General features: G+C 39.5%; 1 protein-coding gene across 4 annotated transcripts in view; it reads left to right on the top strand.

The window, feature by feature from the left end:
- The window catches only part of IRAG1 (inositol 1,4,5-triphosphate receptor associated 1), an 88,194-nt gene that overhangs the window by 35,494 nt on the left and 37,140 nt on the right, over positions 1 to 15,560 (top strand). For all 4 annotated transcript variants that reach the window (XM_063289464.1, XM_063289466.1, XM_063289465.1 and 1 more), the window contains 6 exons: positions 1,540 to 1,640; positions 4,774 to 4,844; positions 5,485 to 5,658; positions 7,114 to 7,191; positions 8,266 to 8,312; positions 12,422 to 13,009. In XM_063289464.1, the coding sequence (XP_063145534.1) occupies positions 1,540 to 1,640; positions 4,774 to 4,844; positions 5,485 to 5,658; positions 7,114 to 7,191; positions 8,266 to 8,312; positions 12,422 to 13,009 (1,059 nt within the window). The remainder of the gene's footprint in view (positions 1 to 1,539; positions 1,641 to 4,773; positions 4,845 to 5,484; positions 5,659 to 7,113; positions 7,192 to 8,265; positions 8,313 to 12,421; positions 13,010 to 15,560) is intronic.

Below are 15,560 nucleotides of genomic sequence, written 5' to 3'. Positions count from 1 at the left end.
TTTTGGCTACTTTGGACCATGAAATGCTGAAGTGCATGCGGTGAAATGGTTGTACACACTTTGAAAATGAGGAAGATCTCTAGAAATTTTTACATCAAAATCCACTGGGAAATTCTCCCACAAAGTATTTCTACCATGAGCATCATGTCTCTTGTGATATGCAAATATTATAGGTGTCCTGGTGGGGAGGGGGACAAAATGAGGTTCACAGTTGAGGTATCCTTTCCACCCCTACCTTACACAGTATAGAAGAAAAGAAAAAATATAACCCAAAATATTATGTTAAGTAATAGTTACATAAATGTAGACTTGAGTTTTAAGTTATTAGATTCAAAGGAAATGTTAGCCTTTCAAATCCAATGTTATGTCAGTCTGATCTGCAATACTGACACATGAAGTGGAGCAACTTCGAGAAATGCAGTATAGTCCCTTCTACATTCTAGGCTATTAAATTAAGTGTCAAAATATAATCCAGTATTTTCTCTTAACTCTCTAAAACTGTGATGTGTGAATTATACACCTACGGAGTAAGTCATCTTACAAATCTTATGAAGTAGTCTCTGGTCTACAAAACCATATTTTACAGTAAATGTATAAATGTATTTTAAGGTACCATGAGATCTGTCTTCTGGTTGCTCAGTAAACATCCGTCAGAGAGAATGTTTTAAAAATAGGTTGCTTTTCCAAGGCTGTATAAATATTTAGAACTGATTTATAACTAAGATGTTTCACTAAAGACAGTCATTGTGATCAAGTTCTTGTTCCACAGAAGCTTGTTATTAATCAGAGTCATCACATAAGAATATGTTCACCCTCATTCAGAGATGATAGTCTGCATTCTCCCTAAGACATACAACTGACAAGCCCAAAACAGACCAAAAACAACTAGTGCAAGTCTATTTATGCATGTACTCTTCCTTTGCTGTCCTGTATTTGTATATGCCCATCACTTCTCATTCTATTCAGTTTTTACTATTACGCAAGCTAAGTGGTTGATATTCTAACTGAACGTAAAAATTCTGTATTCAGGCCTTCACCATCAGAATGGTAATTGTAGGCTGAAATTCCTAGAGCCTACCAAAAAAATTTTATTTGCTGTTATAGTTTTAATTTGCCCTATTATTAATGGAAGTAATTGTATAGTTCATCTTACTTGTCCAATGTGGCAGCAAGTCTTCAATTAGTTTAAAAACATGGTTGAAAGATCTTGTAAAACTGTACACACTTACTAATCAAGAATTAGATAATTCCCTCATGGTATATAGGGCTTTACAGACATTACCTGAAAGGAAAGCAAGTTTTTTCCTCAAATAATTTAATTTTAAAATAGGAGGGTTTTGCTGGAATATGGTAATGGAGGCAGATGAGTTTTTATTTTAACTCTCTCTTTTTGGATGAAAGTATCTTCAGGGGCATTTTTTTTTGTTAAATAGAGTACTTGCGCAGAACTTGGGGAAAGTAAAATTTAGGTTTTTGTGTAAGAATAAAGTGATGTTTTATTCTGTTGCAATTATCATGTGATATACTTCTCCTGTTCAGGAGTCCTCTGCTGATGCAGCTACATGCAACACACCTTCAGTAATTCTTACGGCGTATGCCGTTGGACCAGTTACAGAAAGAGAGGCAAACGTAGCTCTCAGGTAATTAATGCATGCATGCCATTTTACTTCCACGATCATTCATTGTACAAAGTCCTATAAGAAAAAGACTGTTTGACAAAAAATTTGTAATGTATACTTAGGAGGAAAGAAAAAAAAAGAGGGGTAAAGGCAAGGGAAGAAAAGGTTATAGGTAGTCCTCATTAATGACAGTAATTGGGACTGGGAAATCTGTAGCTAAACAAAACGTCACATGACCGTGCCAATTTATGATGGCAGTTGCAGCAATTCCAGTTGTGGTCATTAGGCAGACGCTGCATGGTCATTAGTTGTGATGTCATGTGATCATCATTTGCAACCTCCTACCAGCTTCCCCATTGACTTTGCCAGCAGAGACGGTTGCAAACAGCGATCATGTGACTGCGGGATACTGCGACCATCAAAATTGTGAGCCAGTTGCCAAGCATCCAAATCACAATCACGTGACCGTGGAATTCTGTGATGGCCGCAACCTCAAGGACCGGCTATAAGTCTCCTCATTCAGCACCATCATAACTTTGAATGCTTGCTGAACGAACGGTCATTAACGAAGGGCTACCTGCATTCCAAAAGCTTTGGAAGTGAATTGTTAAAAGAGAGTGTTAGCTCTTGACTGATCTCTGGAGAGGTAGCTTCCACACATAAAGGGCAGGAAGGAAAAATGATCAAGGGACTTGTGCTTGAGGGCCAAGAGTAGTCTCAAAAGATGATAAAGTTTAAGGAAAACCATATTTTAATCAATTAGCTGTTTTCCTACCTATGGAGGCATCCATATTTTTCTAACCAGAGGACATCTATATTTGCATTGCCCACTTGCTTTCCTGTCTGTGGAGGTTATGGAATAAGTTTAAGAATTCACACAAATACACACACATCCTTATTACATTTCAGCTCTCCATTTAAGCAAATTAAAGTTGAGACTGATTCACATATCCATTGTAATGTCTGATTGGAGCCAAAAGATTGATTGACTGACTGACTGACTGACTGATTGAGCAATTTAATTCAATTTTGAGGCTGAGTCTTTAATAACTCTGGGTGGCTTACAATTAAAAAAGAAAAACAACATATTTAGAAAAAATCACAACTGACCAGAAGACTATACACAGTCAATAACACCCCCAAACCATGGCATTTTGTAGCCACCCTGTCCCAAGGCCTGGAAGAGCAACCTAGTTTTGAATGATTTTCTGAATGAAATTACGGTGGGAGCTTTACAAATCTCTTGGAGGATGTCATTCCAGAGGGCAGGCACTGCAACAGAGAAGGCATGCTTCCTGGGTCTGGCAAGGTGACGCTGTTTAATTGACAGGACCCTGAGCGTGCCCACTCTTCCTGACCTTGCTGGATAGTTGGAGACTATAAAGTTGGAGGAGTGAATGTCATAGCTAGCAGTGTACAGGCTGTCCTCACTTACCAAGTGCATTTGGGACTGGCAACTCCATCACAAAGCGGCACAGTTGTTAAATGAAACTCACATGACTGCACTGACTTATGACATCAGTTCTGGCTGTGGTCATTAAGCGAATCACCCGCAGTTGTTAACCGTGATGTCACGTGGCCGTGACTTGCGACTCCCCATTGATTTTGCTTCTCAGAAGCCAGCTGTGAAGGTCGCAAATGGCGATCACATGACTGCAGAGACGTTGTGAGGGCTGCAACTTCGAGGACCAGTCATAAGTCTCGTTTTTCAGCACTGTCATAACTTTGAATGGTCACTGAATGAGCAGTCGGTAAGCGAGGACTACTTGTATTGAGCTTTTAATGCTACACAGTTTGCTTACATTTATTATAATATGCTTTAAGCTTCAGAGACACTGGTTAAAAATTTGTGTGTCTGATGTCATCTCTTAAATTTTACAGTAGTCTGAAATAAATAAATAAATAAAAGTATAATCTAAGTTCTATACCATTGCCTGAGTTCCTTAACTCTAGAAAATGTTATTGGAGGAGCATGTTTTATATGGACATGAGTACAATTATTTTTTTTTAATAAAACCTACACAGCTCAAGTATATACAGAATTGTTATGCTAAACATAAGGTAAATATTCTTCATACAGATAAAGGCTATGTATGTTTTTTTTTTCAAGAATAACACAGTTTTAGAACCCTTGGATTTAAAGTGAGAATAAATGGATGATCTGCAAAATGTGGGGTAAATCCTTCAATATTTGTTCAAAGGAAGTATGGCCTCATCTTTTGAATAAAGATCAACATCTGAATGTTTGGACAATTGTACTTTCCGCAATGGTTACCTTCCACCTCATCTGATCTGCCTGTTATCTGGTTCCTTGCCCACCATCCCACCCGCTACCCTCCTCCCTACTTCTTCCCCTTCCCTACTGCTTTTCCATGTTCTCTTTTTCATCCTTTTACTGCTTGCTTGCTTGCTTCATCTATTTTTGCTTGCGTAGGTAGATAAAAACAGAAAATAGGACTGTTGGCCAGTTTTCAAACTAATAGTAGCTGATACATAGTGTGCCACAATTTTCAATTTTTGTGCTACCCATTGTTATTTTTATGTTTTTTAAAAAAAATTTTTTTTTAAGGGAGATAGAAACATAATTGAACTGCTTATTTAAAACAAAAACAAAAACAAAAAATCCCTCTGCAGTAATCCAAAACTTTTTCCTATGTACACTGAAGATGGAACATATTCCCTATGATTGTTTTAATCATTTTAGTTTGCTTCCATAAGGACAATTATGATACTTTTTAATGATTCAGAATGCTGTTGAATAAATATTCAAATAGGTTTAACAACTTGGAAATTTACTGTACTTCAAACACTATTTTCCTGGGTTGCATGGCAAAGTTCAACTCATTGTCTAAAGGCCTAGTTTCCAGTAGCTCAGCATATACAAAGGAATGAGTCAGACCATAGCAACAGCATCTGGGAGGCATCTTGATTTTAGCCTGGATTCATATATCAGAAGTTACTAATTTACCTATAAATATAGAAACAATTAATTCAATATATTTTGTTCACAGTACGAAATAAAGATGAATAGATTTGCAGAAACTTTCTCACACCTACAGATACACATACACGTGGATGTACACACCTGGACATAATATATTTTAACAATTTTATATTAAAAAGTTTTTCCTTATTGCTGGGCCTTTCCCCCTAGGTCTGTTAGCCCTCATCTGCGGCATTCTAACAGAAATGCTAGAAAATCAGCAAGCTCTTTGACTTCTATAGGTAAGAAACATATGTTCTTGCCTTATTTTTTTTCCTTAAAATTACATATACATATAAATTGGCAGAATTTCAAGTATTACTTCATTTGCTTCTATGGGATTGAATCTGTTCTGAAAACATTTTATGACTCCTTATATGCAGTACTAAAGCTTTTGATCTTACTTTGTATATAGTATAGTCAGAGACTATATAAGACAGTGAAGAAAATAAATCACTCCAGTCTCTTTTGGGCTTCATAAGACATCCTCACAAACACAGGATGCATTGATCTAATCCTGAATGTTGTCTATAACAAAAGATTCAGGGGCTGTAAATGTCGAAGAACAAAAGAATATACCACTGTCTAACATAGTAGATACCAAATACCATCTTAACTTCTCACAACCTTATGTGCTATTGTAGCCAATGTAGCTTCATAAAAAACAAACAATATGAGGATATCTACAGACTCAATTATAATAGATATATTTACAGATAGCAAAAATACCTTACAAGGTAGAGAACAAATTGTACTCGTTCAGCTGGTTCATTTACCAATATTTGGGGTACAATACAATCATTACAGCAGTCAAGAAGAAACACTTCAAATGTGCAGTTACATTATACATGTATCATGTTAATTCAGTATTTTCCTACTTAGATAATGAAGGTCATGTAATTGACCTCCTGAATGACCAACTGCCAGATATACAAATATCTGATGAAGATAAAAAGAAGAACATTGAACTTTTAGAAGAAGCAAAGAAGGTGAGTGAGCGGTTCCTCACACGTAGAGGAAGAAAATCAAGAAGCAGCCTTTCAGAATCACCCACAGGTATGTATTCCAAAATACCGTCTTTGAGACTCTATGCAAGTGGAACTCACTGTTAGCTGACATACAACGTTTATGATCTTTTAGTGCAAGAGTCATGTGTAGAGGTGTCCATGAAACAGAAAATGTGTTTTGTTTCAATTCTGAAACAAACGCATTGCATTCAGCAGTTTATTATTTATTCATTTACATGGATTGCCCAGCTTCCCCAATTCCAGGTAGTTTATCATAGAGGTTCTACCCAATCATCTCAAGATTGGCCAGAGTTTGACAGAAATAAACCCAGAACATTTTTGTTCTGGGATTTCTGTGTTCCAGATATGTACCTAAACATGATTGTACAAGACAGAAGTGTTTTTGCAGAGAAGAGCAGAAAAACACCAAGGATATTGGCAGTGATCATTGTGGGGAGGAAGGGGGAGGAAATATAAGGGGGCAAGGTGGTAGAATATATTGTACTGGACATTGGCTGCAGCTGAGGGGAAGCAGAGGAGATTCTGGGAAGATCAGGGAGATGGAATGGGTTGGTGGGATATGCTGTACGTTTAGTCAACCAAATTTCCTGTATTTTTATTTCTATATCAACCCTGGGTCCCCCATCTTTTAATCCAAGGGATCATTTTAACACAAAGCCTGCCTACTGCATTCTTAAATGGGATGGTCCCAAGTTATTCTGAGCCTTTTTTCTGAACATGTAGCCAGGGCAAAAATGGAGCGGTATTTAGTAAAAGATTTGATGCTCCAGTGTTTCTATAAGAGCTCCAGGACTTTTTTTTTTAAAACTTAATTTAGAGGCCTTATTAAAAACACCTTAATATGCAACTTTTTGAAGCTATGCCTTGAAAGGGCTTAAAGTAGATCATCTACTGCTAATAATACATTACAATATATTTTTGGAGTTTCTGTTACGTCTGGCGTTCCATGATAGTCCCATAATATTGTAACTCAATTTAGCGGGTTAGTGTGATATTAGTGCCTTGGGAAGCCTGTATGTTCTCTACACTCAAACTTATTTATTTGTTAGACTTGTATGCTACCTTTTCATTAGAAGCTCAGGTCAATCTTTGTCTTCCCCTTCCTATTTTTGCCACAACCCTGTGAGGTAGATTGAGCTAAGAGACGGTCACCCAATTAACTTCTATGGCTGAAGATAGACTGGAACCTGGGTCTCCCTGCTCCTAGTTCAGCATCCTAACCTCTACACCATATTGGCTCTGGGATAAATTCACTAATTTTTTTTAATGCTTTTTGGTGGGGGGAGCATTACTGACAGCTCTATTCTATACAGAAGGAAGTTTAGGAACTACTATGTTGAGCTAAGCTCTTTTACCTCTTTGTTCTCTATGACACTGATGTTATAGTGTCATTCTAATATATGCTTTGAGTTTATTTTCATCTTTGGGGAAATTTTACTTAATGTATTAACTACTCAGCACTGTTTATCTTAATTTAATGCAGCTTTATCCCCATCACTAAGCCCCTGTGTTTCACCTGCTTTGTCTCGGAGCAACTCGTTGACTCTTCCAAATCCAACAGGTAAAATCAGGGCTGCAACATTCTAATTTAGAATAATGCTTTTATGTTAGTTGACACACACACACACACACACACACACACACCATGCTCCAGAAAGTTAACTATTAAAAGGTGTTGTAAATGGATTTTCATAGAAGTCAGCTAGAAGTCTCCCTCAAAAAATTAATAGGAACTATTCTGCATCAGTGTGTTAAAATAAGAAGTGTCCTGTTTCCCACCATGGCCAATCAAATCCTTTCAGAAACTCAAGAAGCACAGCTGAAAAGAAGGCTTAACTCTATTCTCTTTCAGCTGATATTCACTGGCATGTTGGTTCTGACCTTGGAGGTTCCATTGGATCAAGCATCTGCTCATAATTAAGAGATGTCCACGAATTTGTCTACAGTAATCACTTTTGAAACTGGTTTTCACCAACCTGGTGCCTTCCAGATGTCAAATGCTCTCAGAATTTCCAACCATCCTGGCACTAGATTGGGGAAGGCGTCTTACGTCCATTAACATAACCAGTTGTTTCTGCCTGGAGGTAGTGAGTTCATTCTTGTGGTAGTGAAAGTTATTGATGATTCTTTCAAAATATTTTATAATTGGCTGTTCTTAACATGCACTGAATATGTTTGCTAATTTATAATAAAATAACAGTTCATCCTCTAAACCAATGTTTCTCAACCTTGGCAACTTTAAGACGTGTGGGCTTCAACTCCCAGAATTCCAGAATTCCCCAGCCAGCAAAATAACAAGCGATGCAGGCATATCTGAAGCAAGTCATACAGCAGCTGATTTTAATTTTCAGAGAGAATATGAATTAGGTAAAAATTAACAGGGAAATTAATAACTCTCCTTTGGGAGGATGTTCCATGACATCAGAGAAGGGTTCCTCATACAATGGGATCCAGAGTGGAACATTCTCAGTAGATTATACATGTTCAAATGGAATGGCTGATTTTGTGAAGCAGTCATGCTCAGAAGCCCTAAGGGGTGCGGTGATTTTGTTCAAATTGCTACAACCTGTCTGTTTGATGTATGATATGTTGAAAACAAGGTAGATACTTTTATTGCATATTTGTTGTATTGTAGATTCTGATACATGCACATCCATTGTTGAGCCAGTGTCTCCATTGCAGGTAAAAATGCTTTAATTATCCTTTATTCATTTAACAAAATCGGTCAGGATAAACTAAATGTTATTTTGAGAGATGGGAATTATGTGGGCAGTAACCAACTTAGCTATCCCACACTCAGTGATTGCATCACCAAATCTGGGCTTGTTGTCAGAGTCCAGTGTGAGAGAACAGAATCAAAAACACTAACAAAAGGTCACTTAAAAGGAACTGTTGGAGGAGAGTGAAAAGTTAAACCTATTTTTTTCTATTCACAATAGCTAGTGCTTTTAACTTTCCCCTTATCCAATTTGTATTGTTCATACAAGAAAAATGTGAGGTTAGGGTCTATAAATTTATCCTCCCAGAGCAGGGAGCCCTGACAATGGTGATTGATGTTTTAATCAGTAACCTGGCCAGTACTTATAGTTACATTTGAGCATCACTTGGAAACAGCAATTAGTTGAAACTGCAGCAGCCCACCAGTTGTTGAACCAAGGTCTCTGTGATCATAGGATGTTTGCACTGAAGGCACTGCACTGGTTGTCTGTGTGTTTCTGGGTGCAATTCAAAGTGCTGGTTTTAACCTATAAAGCCTTACATGGCCTGGCTCCATCTCAGGACTGCCTTCTTGACATAGAACAATCCATTCAGTTTATTTATACATGAAATTAATCTAGCTGCCTGAAACTGGCTAGACTCCAATAGCTTACACAGATAGAAATCAGAATACAATGATTAAAATACTAACTAAAAAAGTGAAGTCGCTAATACAATGAATCCTGAAAGGCCCTTTGGAACAGCTACATTTTCACTTGATTCTGGAAGGTATAATAGTGGGGGCCATCCATGCTTAGGGGGCAAGTTGTTCCAGAGGAGGGAGTTGCTACAGCTGCTACAGAGAATGCCTGCTGTAGCGATCCTCATGCCATACCTCTTGGTACATGGGAACCCTTAGCAGGCACTTCCTAATTGTCTGGATCAAACTGGCAGAAACCATTAGGGAAAAGCAATCCCCAAAATATCCAGGTCCCAAGCCATATAAAACTGTATAGGCAGCAACCAATACTTTGAACTGCACTTGGAAATCTCTTATAACCAGTGCAACTCATACAGCAGAGGTGTAACATGGCAGTACTGTGATTAACCATTGAACATGCATGCCACTACATTCTGGACCAGCTGAAGTTTCCAGGTGTCTTCAGGGGAAGCCCCATGTAGAGCAAATTACAGTAATCTAATCAAAATATGACAACAACATGTGACTATCTTGCATGCCTCCTGTTCTGGGTAAGGGTGCAGCTAGCATAGCACCCAAAGCTGTGCAAAAGCCCTCCTGGCCATTGTCTCCACTTGCTGTTTGAGCAGGAGCTCTGAGTCCAGGAGGACCCCCAAATTGCAAGCCTGCTGTTTCAGAGTTCAGAAATGAGTAGTGGGGCCTATGTGGAGGAAGCCATCCTTCTTGGCGAGAAAGATAGGGACACTGGTGGGAAAGAAGGAAGTGTGGAAGCCTTTTTTATATGTTCATAACAATAAAAATTCCTTTGGTTGGACTAGCTCTATATCTGACAATGGAGACTGGTGTTTTGCAGGAATCTGGTCTGTTAGAGTAAAAGTAATTGTACAGGCACAGAAGCATTGGGGAACGGGTTTTGTGTTTTCCTCCTTTGCAAATACATCAACCCAGTCCACATACTTGGCAGGCAAGTTAAGAGAGTGTTTGCTGAGAGTGTACTTGAGTAAAGTGGGTTGGAGTCCCTTATATCTTAGGGAATCAAGGATGATATCATCTTGGTGCCAGTGAATATGCAGATTGTGAGTGGAGCTGTAGCCAGTCCAACCAGTTGATTGCCTATTGCTGTGTGACAACGTCAGAGACAGGTGCGTGTGTGTGTACATTTTCAGTGATCCAGTCCATTGTTGTCCTGTGTAAGTGGTGGTTCAGAGCAACAGGTGCCTCATCTATATTAGATAAAAAGAAGAGGTAGAACTGAGTGTCATATTGATGAAAAAGTTTCCTGGAAAAGTTGTGCAACCAATTGAAGTGAATATTTGTAGCTCAGGGCTGAACTGAGTCAACCAAGCAGCAAACAACAGCCCAATCAAGGAACTCCCAAGGAGAGAACAACACCTCCACCAACACAAGCTGAACAAACTACAGTATATAAACTGAGAGCAAGGCCCATTCCCTTTTTGCACTGAAGATGTTGGCTAGCTGGCAATGAAACGTCTGCAAGAAAACAACAAGGCTCAGAGAGCACCAAGGACTCCAAATGGCTTGATTTGATACTGTAAAACATAGAAGATGAAATGGAAGCCCCAGCACCCTGTAGCATAACTACCACAGAACAGAATATTAATCTCTCTCTACCATTGCTATTATTATTATTGTTATTATCCCACATTTTTATATGTTCTGTTTAGACTATGAGACGACCAGGCAAGTAAAAAGGAATTCTTTATTTACAAGCAACTATGTACAATTAGCAATTGTCCTTTAATTAATAGTTCAGTTCAATTCAAACCCAACTCAGCAATGGCAGAGTGCTTGGCAAGATGGCTAGGCAAGAGTGCTTGGCAAGACGGCAGGTTTAGCTAGAGAGCACGAAGATGCGGCTGGACTGGACTCGACTGGGATTCGCGGCAAGACTGAAGACCGTGGCAGAGAAACAGGACAGGATCCGGCAGGAACTGGCAACAAGGTGACTGAACCAGCCTGGGCTGGAGGACGTGGCAAGACTGCAGGGCAAAACTTGGCTATGGATCGCAATGAGGTAACAAGGCTGGATTCTGTGGCGAGGTGACAAGACTGGGTTCATCCGGAACTCGTGGCAAGATGGCAAGGCAAGACTTGACTGGGCTTCAGGGCAACGCAGCAAGGCAAGACTCGAATGGGCTTCGAGGCAACGCGGCAAGCCAAGACTCAATTGGGCTTCAATGCAAGGCAGCAGGACTCAACTTGGCTGGAATATGTGGCGGAACGACAAGGCAAGACTCAGAAGACTGGAAAGGCTCTGATTCCATAATGGCTCCAGGGCAAGGCTCCAGGGACAATTCTGGCTTCTCTTCTGCTGAAGAAGCTGTCAGCTCAATGGAATGTTTGTCTCCAGCAATCCAGTCTTTGCGCTGGCTCCTTTTTAAGCTGTTTGTGCCGTTTCTCCTGCAAAACCAATGGAGCTTCCTTTTGCTTGGCGCGCTTTTTGGCTCGCCTTTCTCTTGTGCTGATTGGCGGTTTTGAATTTGACTCCTGACTTCGCCCAATCAGCTGCTCAAGACTTCCCCATTCTGCTGAGTCATTTAGACTTTCGGTTTCACCGTTTTGTCTAGCACAGGTTTCGATTTCCCCTTCCTCAACCTCAGAGTCAGACTCAACTCTTACATTATATATATTTGGTCATCTCAAGGTGGCAAACATACCTACTCCTCCTGTCTCCTATTTTCTTCACAACATGAACCCTGTAAGGTGGGTTGGGCTTGGCTGAGTGAGTGTGACTGGCCCAACGTCACCTGGTCAGCTTTCATCCCTAGTTTCTAGGGCAGCACCTGAACCACTACACCAAAATGACTCTCCATCTTCTAAGGACAATAACACTTGCAATACAGTTGCCCCACATCAAAGTTAGACAGTATCCAGAAGAATACAGTGATTTTTAAGAATTTACAGTGGGTCTTTGTGGAATAGTTTCAGGATAAACAGAATCTTCAATTCTACTGCTCTGACAAAATTGTGTTATTAAAATGTGTAGTTGTATTAATGCATTTGGTTTGTATAAAAATAAAAACAAACTATCAGGAGATCTTATAATGAATCTCTGAGTAATATGCAGAAAGCCTTGCAGCAGTCTTTATATATCAACAATAATCTTGGTAAATCTCTATGGAGATTCAGTACAGTGCCTGTATCTTGTCTTTATAAAGAAACTGGGGAGATAGCAGTGATATTTTCTTGATGGAAACATGTGTTTTCTAGAATTCTGACATCAAAGTTTTGCTGAAGCGAGGAACACAGAAGAGATTGCTTTTACACTAAAGTATTGTTGCTAGTGCCTTTATAAAAAAGCAGGGTTTTACAAAAGGAGACTTGTAAGAGAATTGTTTATTTAATGATTTGAAGCTTGTTTGTTTAATTTCAGAATCCCACAAAAGGACTATCTAATCGAAAGGAGAATGATCAGAGAACAGCTTCTCAGGGAACCGTGGTTCCTCACACAGTTGGTTTGGAAAGTCCAAAGGAGAAGCTATTGGAGCAAAAGGAGAACTTTGATCCACATAAACACACGGATAACCTGTCCCAATTCTGCACTTCAGATTCTAACACTGGCAAAATATCTCTAAGTAGCAAGAACTTCTGTCAAAATGAATTAGGGAAAGAATTCCCTAAAAATAATAAAGGACATGACTCTCCTTTCAAAGGTCATTTACAGGGGCCAGGAATGATTACTCTGGGCACAAAGTTAAAAGGCTCAGCACCACTACTGAATGATTCCAAAGTTTCTTGCAAAACTGAACTTAATACATCCAGTAACTGCTCTGCTTTACTACAAGTGATGTCATGGGATCATGCAGAACTATGTAACATGGAAAAAGCACCTTTCAGACCATCTGAAAACTGTGACATGAGTAATCAGTCTGGTAATATACCAGCTAAGCTTCCACCATTCAAAGACCTTCAGATACAAGTTCAGCCAGTTCGAATGCAGAAACTGACGAAGCTCAGAGAGGTGAGTTTTGATAAACCGATATGAGGAAATTCCATGTAAACTAGATTTGTTTCAGTCTTATGTAATAAAGTAGGATTATGATGTAGTAAATTATATTTTAAGCCTGGAAAAAAAATACTATTTTTCTTCCACAGTTTATTATACCAGAGGCCATATTTGAAATTTAGGGTGGAAGGTGAGTTACAAGCCCAGCCAGACCTCTGGGAATTCATTCAAATGAATTGCACAAAATAAATGCCTTTACCTTGATGTGGTAGACACCTCCTCCACCTATCAGGTTTAGCTTTAACATAGAACGTGAGCAGTGCCCTGCTGGATTGGACCCCAGGCCCATCTAGTCCAGCAGTCTGTACTCACAGTGGCCAACCAACTGCACTAGGAAGCCCACTAGTTTCCCAACAGATGGCCTTCAGAGGCAGTCACACTGCCATCAAGGCTAATAGCCATTGATCCCTGTGACTTTCATTTATTGATCCAACCTTTTTTGGAACCAGCCAAGCTGGTAGCCAGTACAACATCTCGTGGTTTTATTTTTATAGGGCACAGACTCTGGAGATTGTGACCATAGACCACATCATTTTTGTAGCCACCCCCATAGTCTATGCAGTGATATTTGTGCAATTCTGGATTGTGGTCACCTCCTTGTACTTTCATGTAGTGACTTTTTACATTTTAGTAAATGATTTTAATTTTTTGCGTTTCCTAAAATTACAGCAAACTGCCAACTGAAATGAAATATCTAAGACATTATGTTTCCTGTGCAAACAGCTTATCAAATATATATGGCATTAGCAGCTGTTAGTCACAATGGTTATATTTATTACCTCCAGTATCACTGGCAGTCTGACTCCAGTTCCTGGGGAGCGTAAGTGGGAGGATGTTCCTAGGCTTATCCTGTTTGTGGCTTCCTGCAGGCTTCTGATTGGCTGCTGCGAGAACAGAATGCTGGACTAGATAAGCCTTTGGTCTGATCTGGGAGGCTGTTTTTATAGTCTCAATGTTTGCAACATGAAGTTGGAAGTTCATAATTATTCTGCTTCTCAGAAAAAAGACCTTGGCCCATGAGCTAGAAGCGGTACATCAGATCATTCCATCTGCTTAACATTTTTTTCATCCTGCACATTTTCTTTAGTGCAGGTGAAGATGGAAAGCAATCACTGTCTGCTTTTTTCCTGCCTGAGTAAAAGGCAGTGCTTTTTTCCAGTTTTCAGGGCAGAACCCTGATAGTGCTTCCTGCCTTTTCCTTCACACTGAGAGGGAGGCAGCCTGCTCCTCTGTGAAGGCTGGGGGCAGTCATTCCCTTTCTCCCTCTGCCTGGAAGAAGGGCCCGTCGTCTTCCCTCACAACAAGGCTGGGATCATCCTGAGCAGAGGATTGTTGGGGAGGTGGTCAGAACGCAGGGGCCCACCTTCTAACATCATCCGGCTCATGAGGTGGGGATTCGGTTTTGGTTCTCATGTGGAATTAGTTCCTTTTAAAATTATTATTAAATAAACAGAAACATTGTTAGTTTCCTTTATGAAAAAGAGCGTAAACATTGGTGCGGTATTTTAGCCTTGGACAAAGTTATGTGAGACATATAAGCAGGAAAAAGCTGACAAACTGGCCTGTCATTTTAGAAAGTAATATTTGTACATGAAATAAACCATTTTAGTCTTAGAAGATTTCTTCACAGCCAAAAAACCCTTCCTTTCTGGAGACGCATCACGACGTTTAGATCTGTAATGTTCCTCCAAGAGCTTCTGCTATAAATGTGCTTCCTTTGCTTTCATACCTTGTTTTTCAAGTCGATCTCAAGAGAACCCCTTTTGTACAGCAGACGTGGTCTGTCTGAAGTGGAGCAACATGCAGGCAAAATCAACCCTGCGCTAGGGCAGCAGTACAAAAATTGGAAGCTCAAAACTAGTACAGTTTGAATAGACCAGAGAGAGTCTCTGAATATAGCCATTTAGAAACTGTCTAGAGCAGTTTATTAGCTTCGTCTATGGAGTTCAGTGTTAGCCCCCCTTAAGTCAATAAATCTCCTCTTAAGACTTACATGACAATATGTATTGATGAGCACCTATCATTTATTTAATGTTAAAAATAGATAATATTTAATATTATTTTAAATCAGTTTCTGAGGGATACTGTCAAGGCACAGGACGGGAGAATGGGTGCTTGTTTTAAGCATGGCCTAATAGCTTAGAATGAGTTGCTGTAAAATGTACACCACCAAGTCACTTACTGTAGTGCCAGTATGGTTTTAGGAATGTTGCAGCTTTTATAGCTTAATGGAAACATTAAAAACTTTACTGACCAAAAATGATGGTGGGTTATAAATGCATATGACAAGAAAATGCCTTTGCAATATTGCCGTTTTTAACACTCTGAAAGGCTGTAACTGAATATGCTGTTAAATACATTGTTCAGTACATCAGTAGAAAGACTATTAAGTTTAAAAGCTTAATTGCACACATGGGAGGGTTGATTTAACTGGGTTTACATCCTTTCGTGTGGCGCAGAGTGGTAGGCGGCAGTATTGCAACCGAAAACTCTCCCCACGACCCGA

The sequence above is a fragment of the Candoia aspera genome, chromosome 1 (assembly GCF_035149785.1).
Source record: "Candoia aspera isolate rCanAsp1 chromosome 1, rCanAsp1.hap2, whole genome shotgun sequence".
Classification (NCBI taxonomy): domain Eukaryota; kingdom Metazoa; phylum Chordata; class Lepidosauria; order Squamata; family Boidae; genus Candoia; species Candoia aspera.
This window is presented reverse-complemented; position numbering and strand designations above follow the sequence as displayed.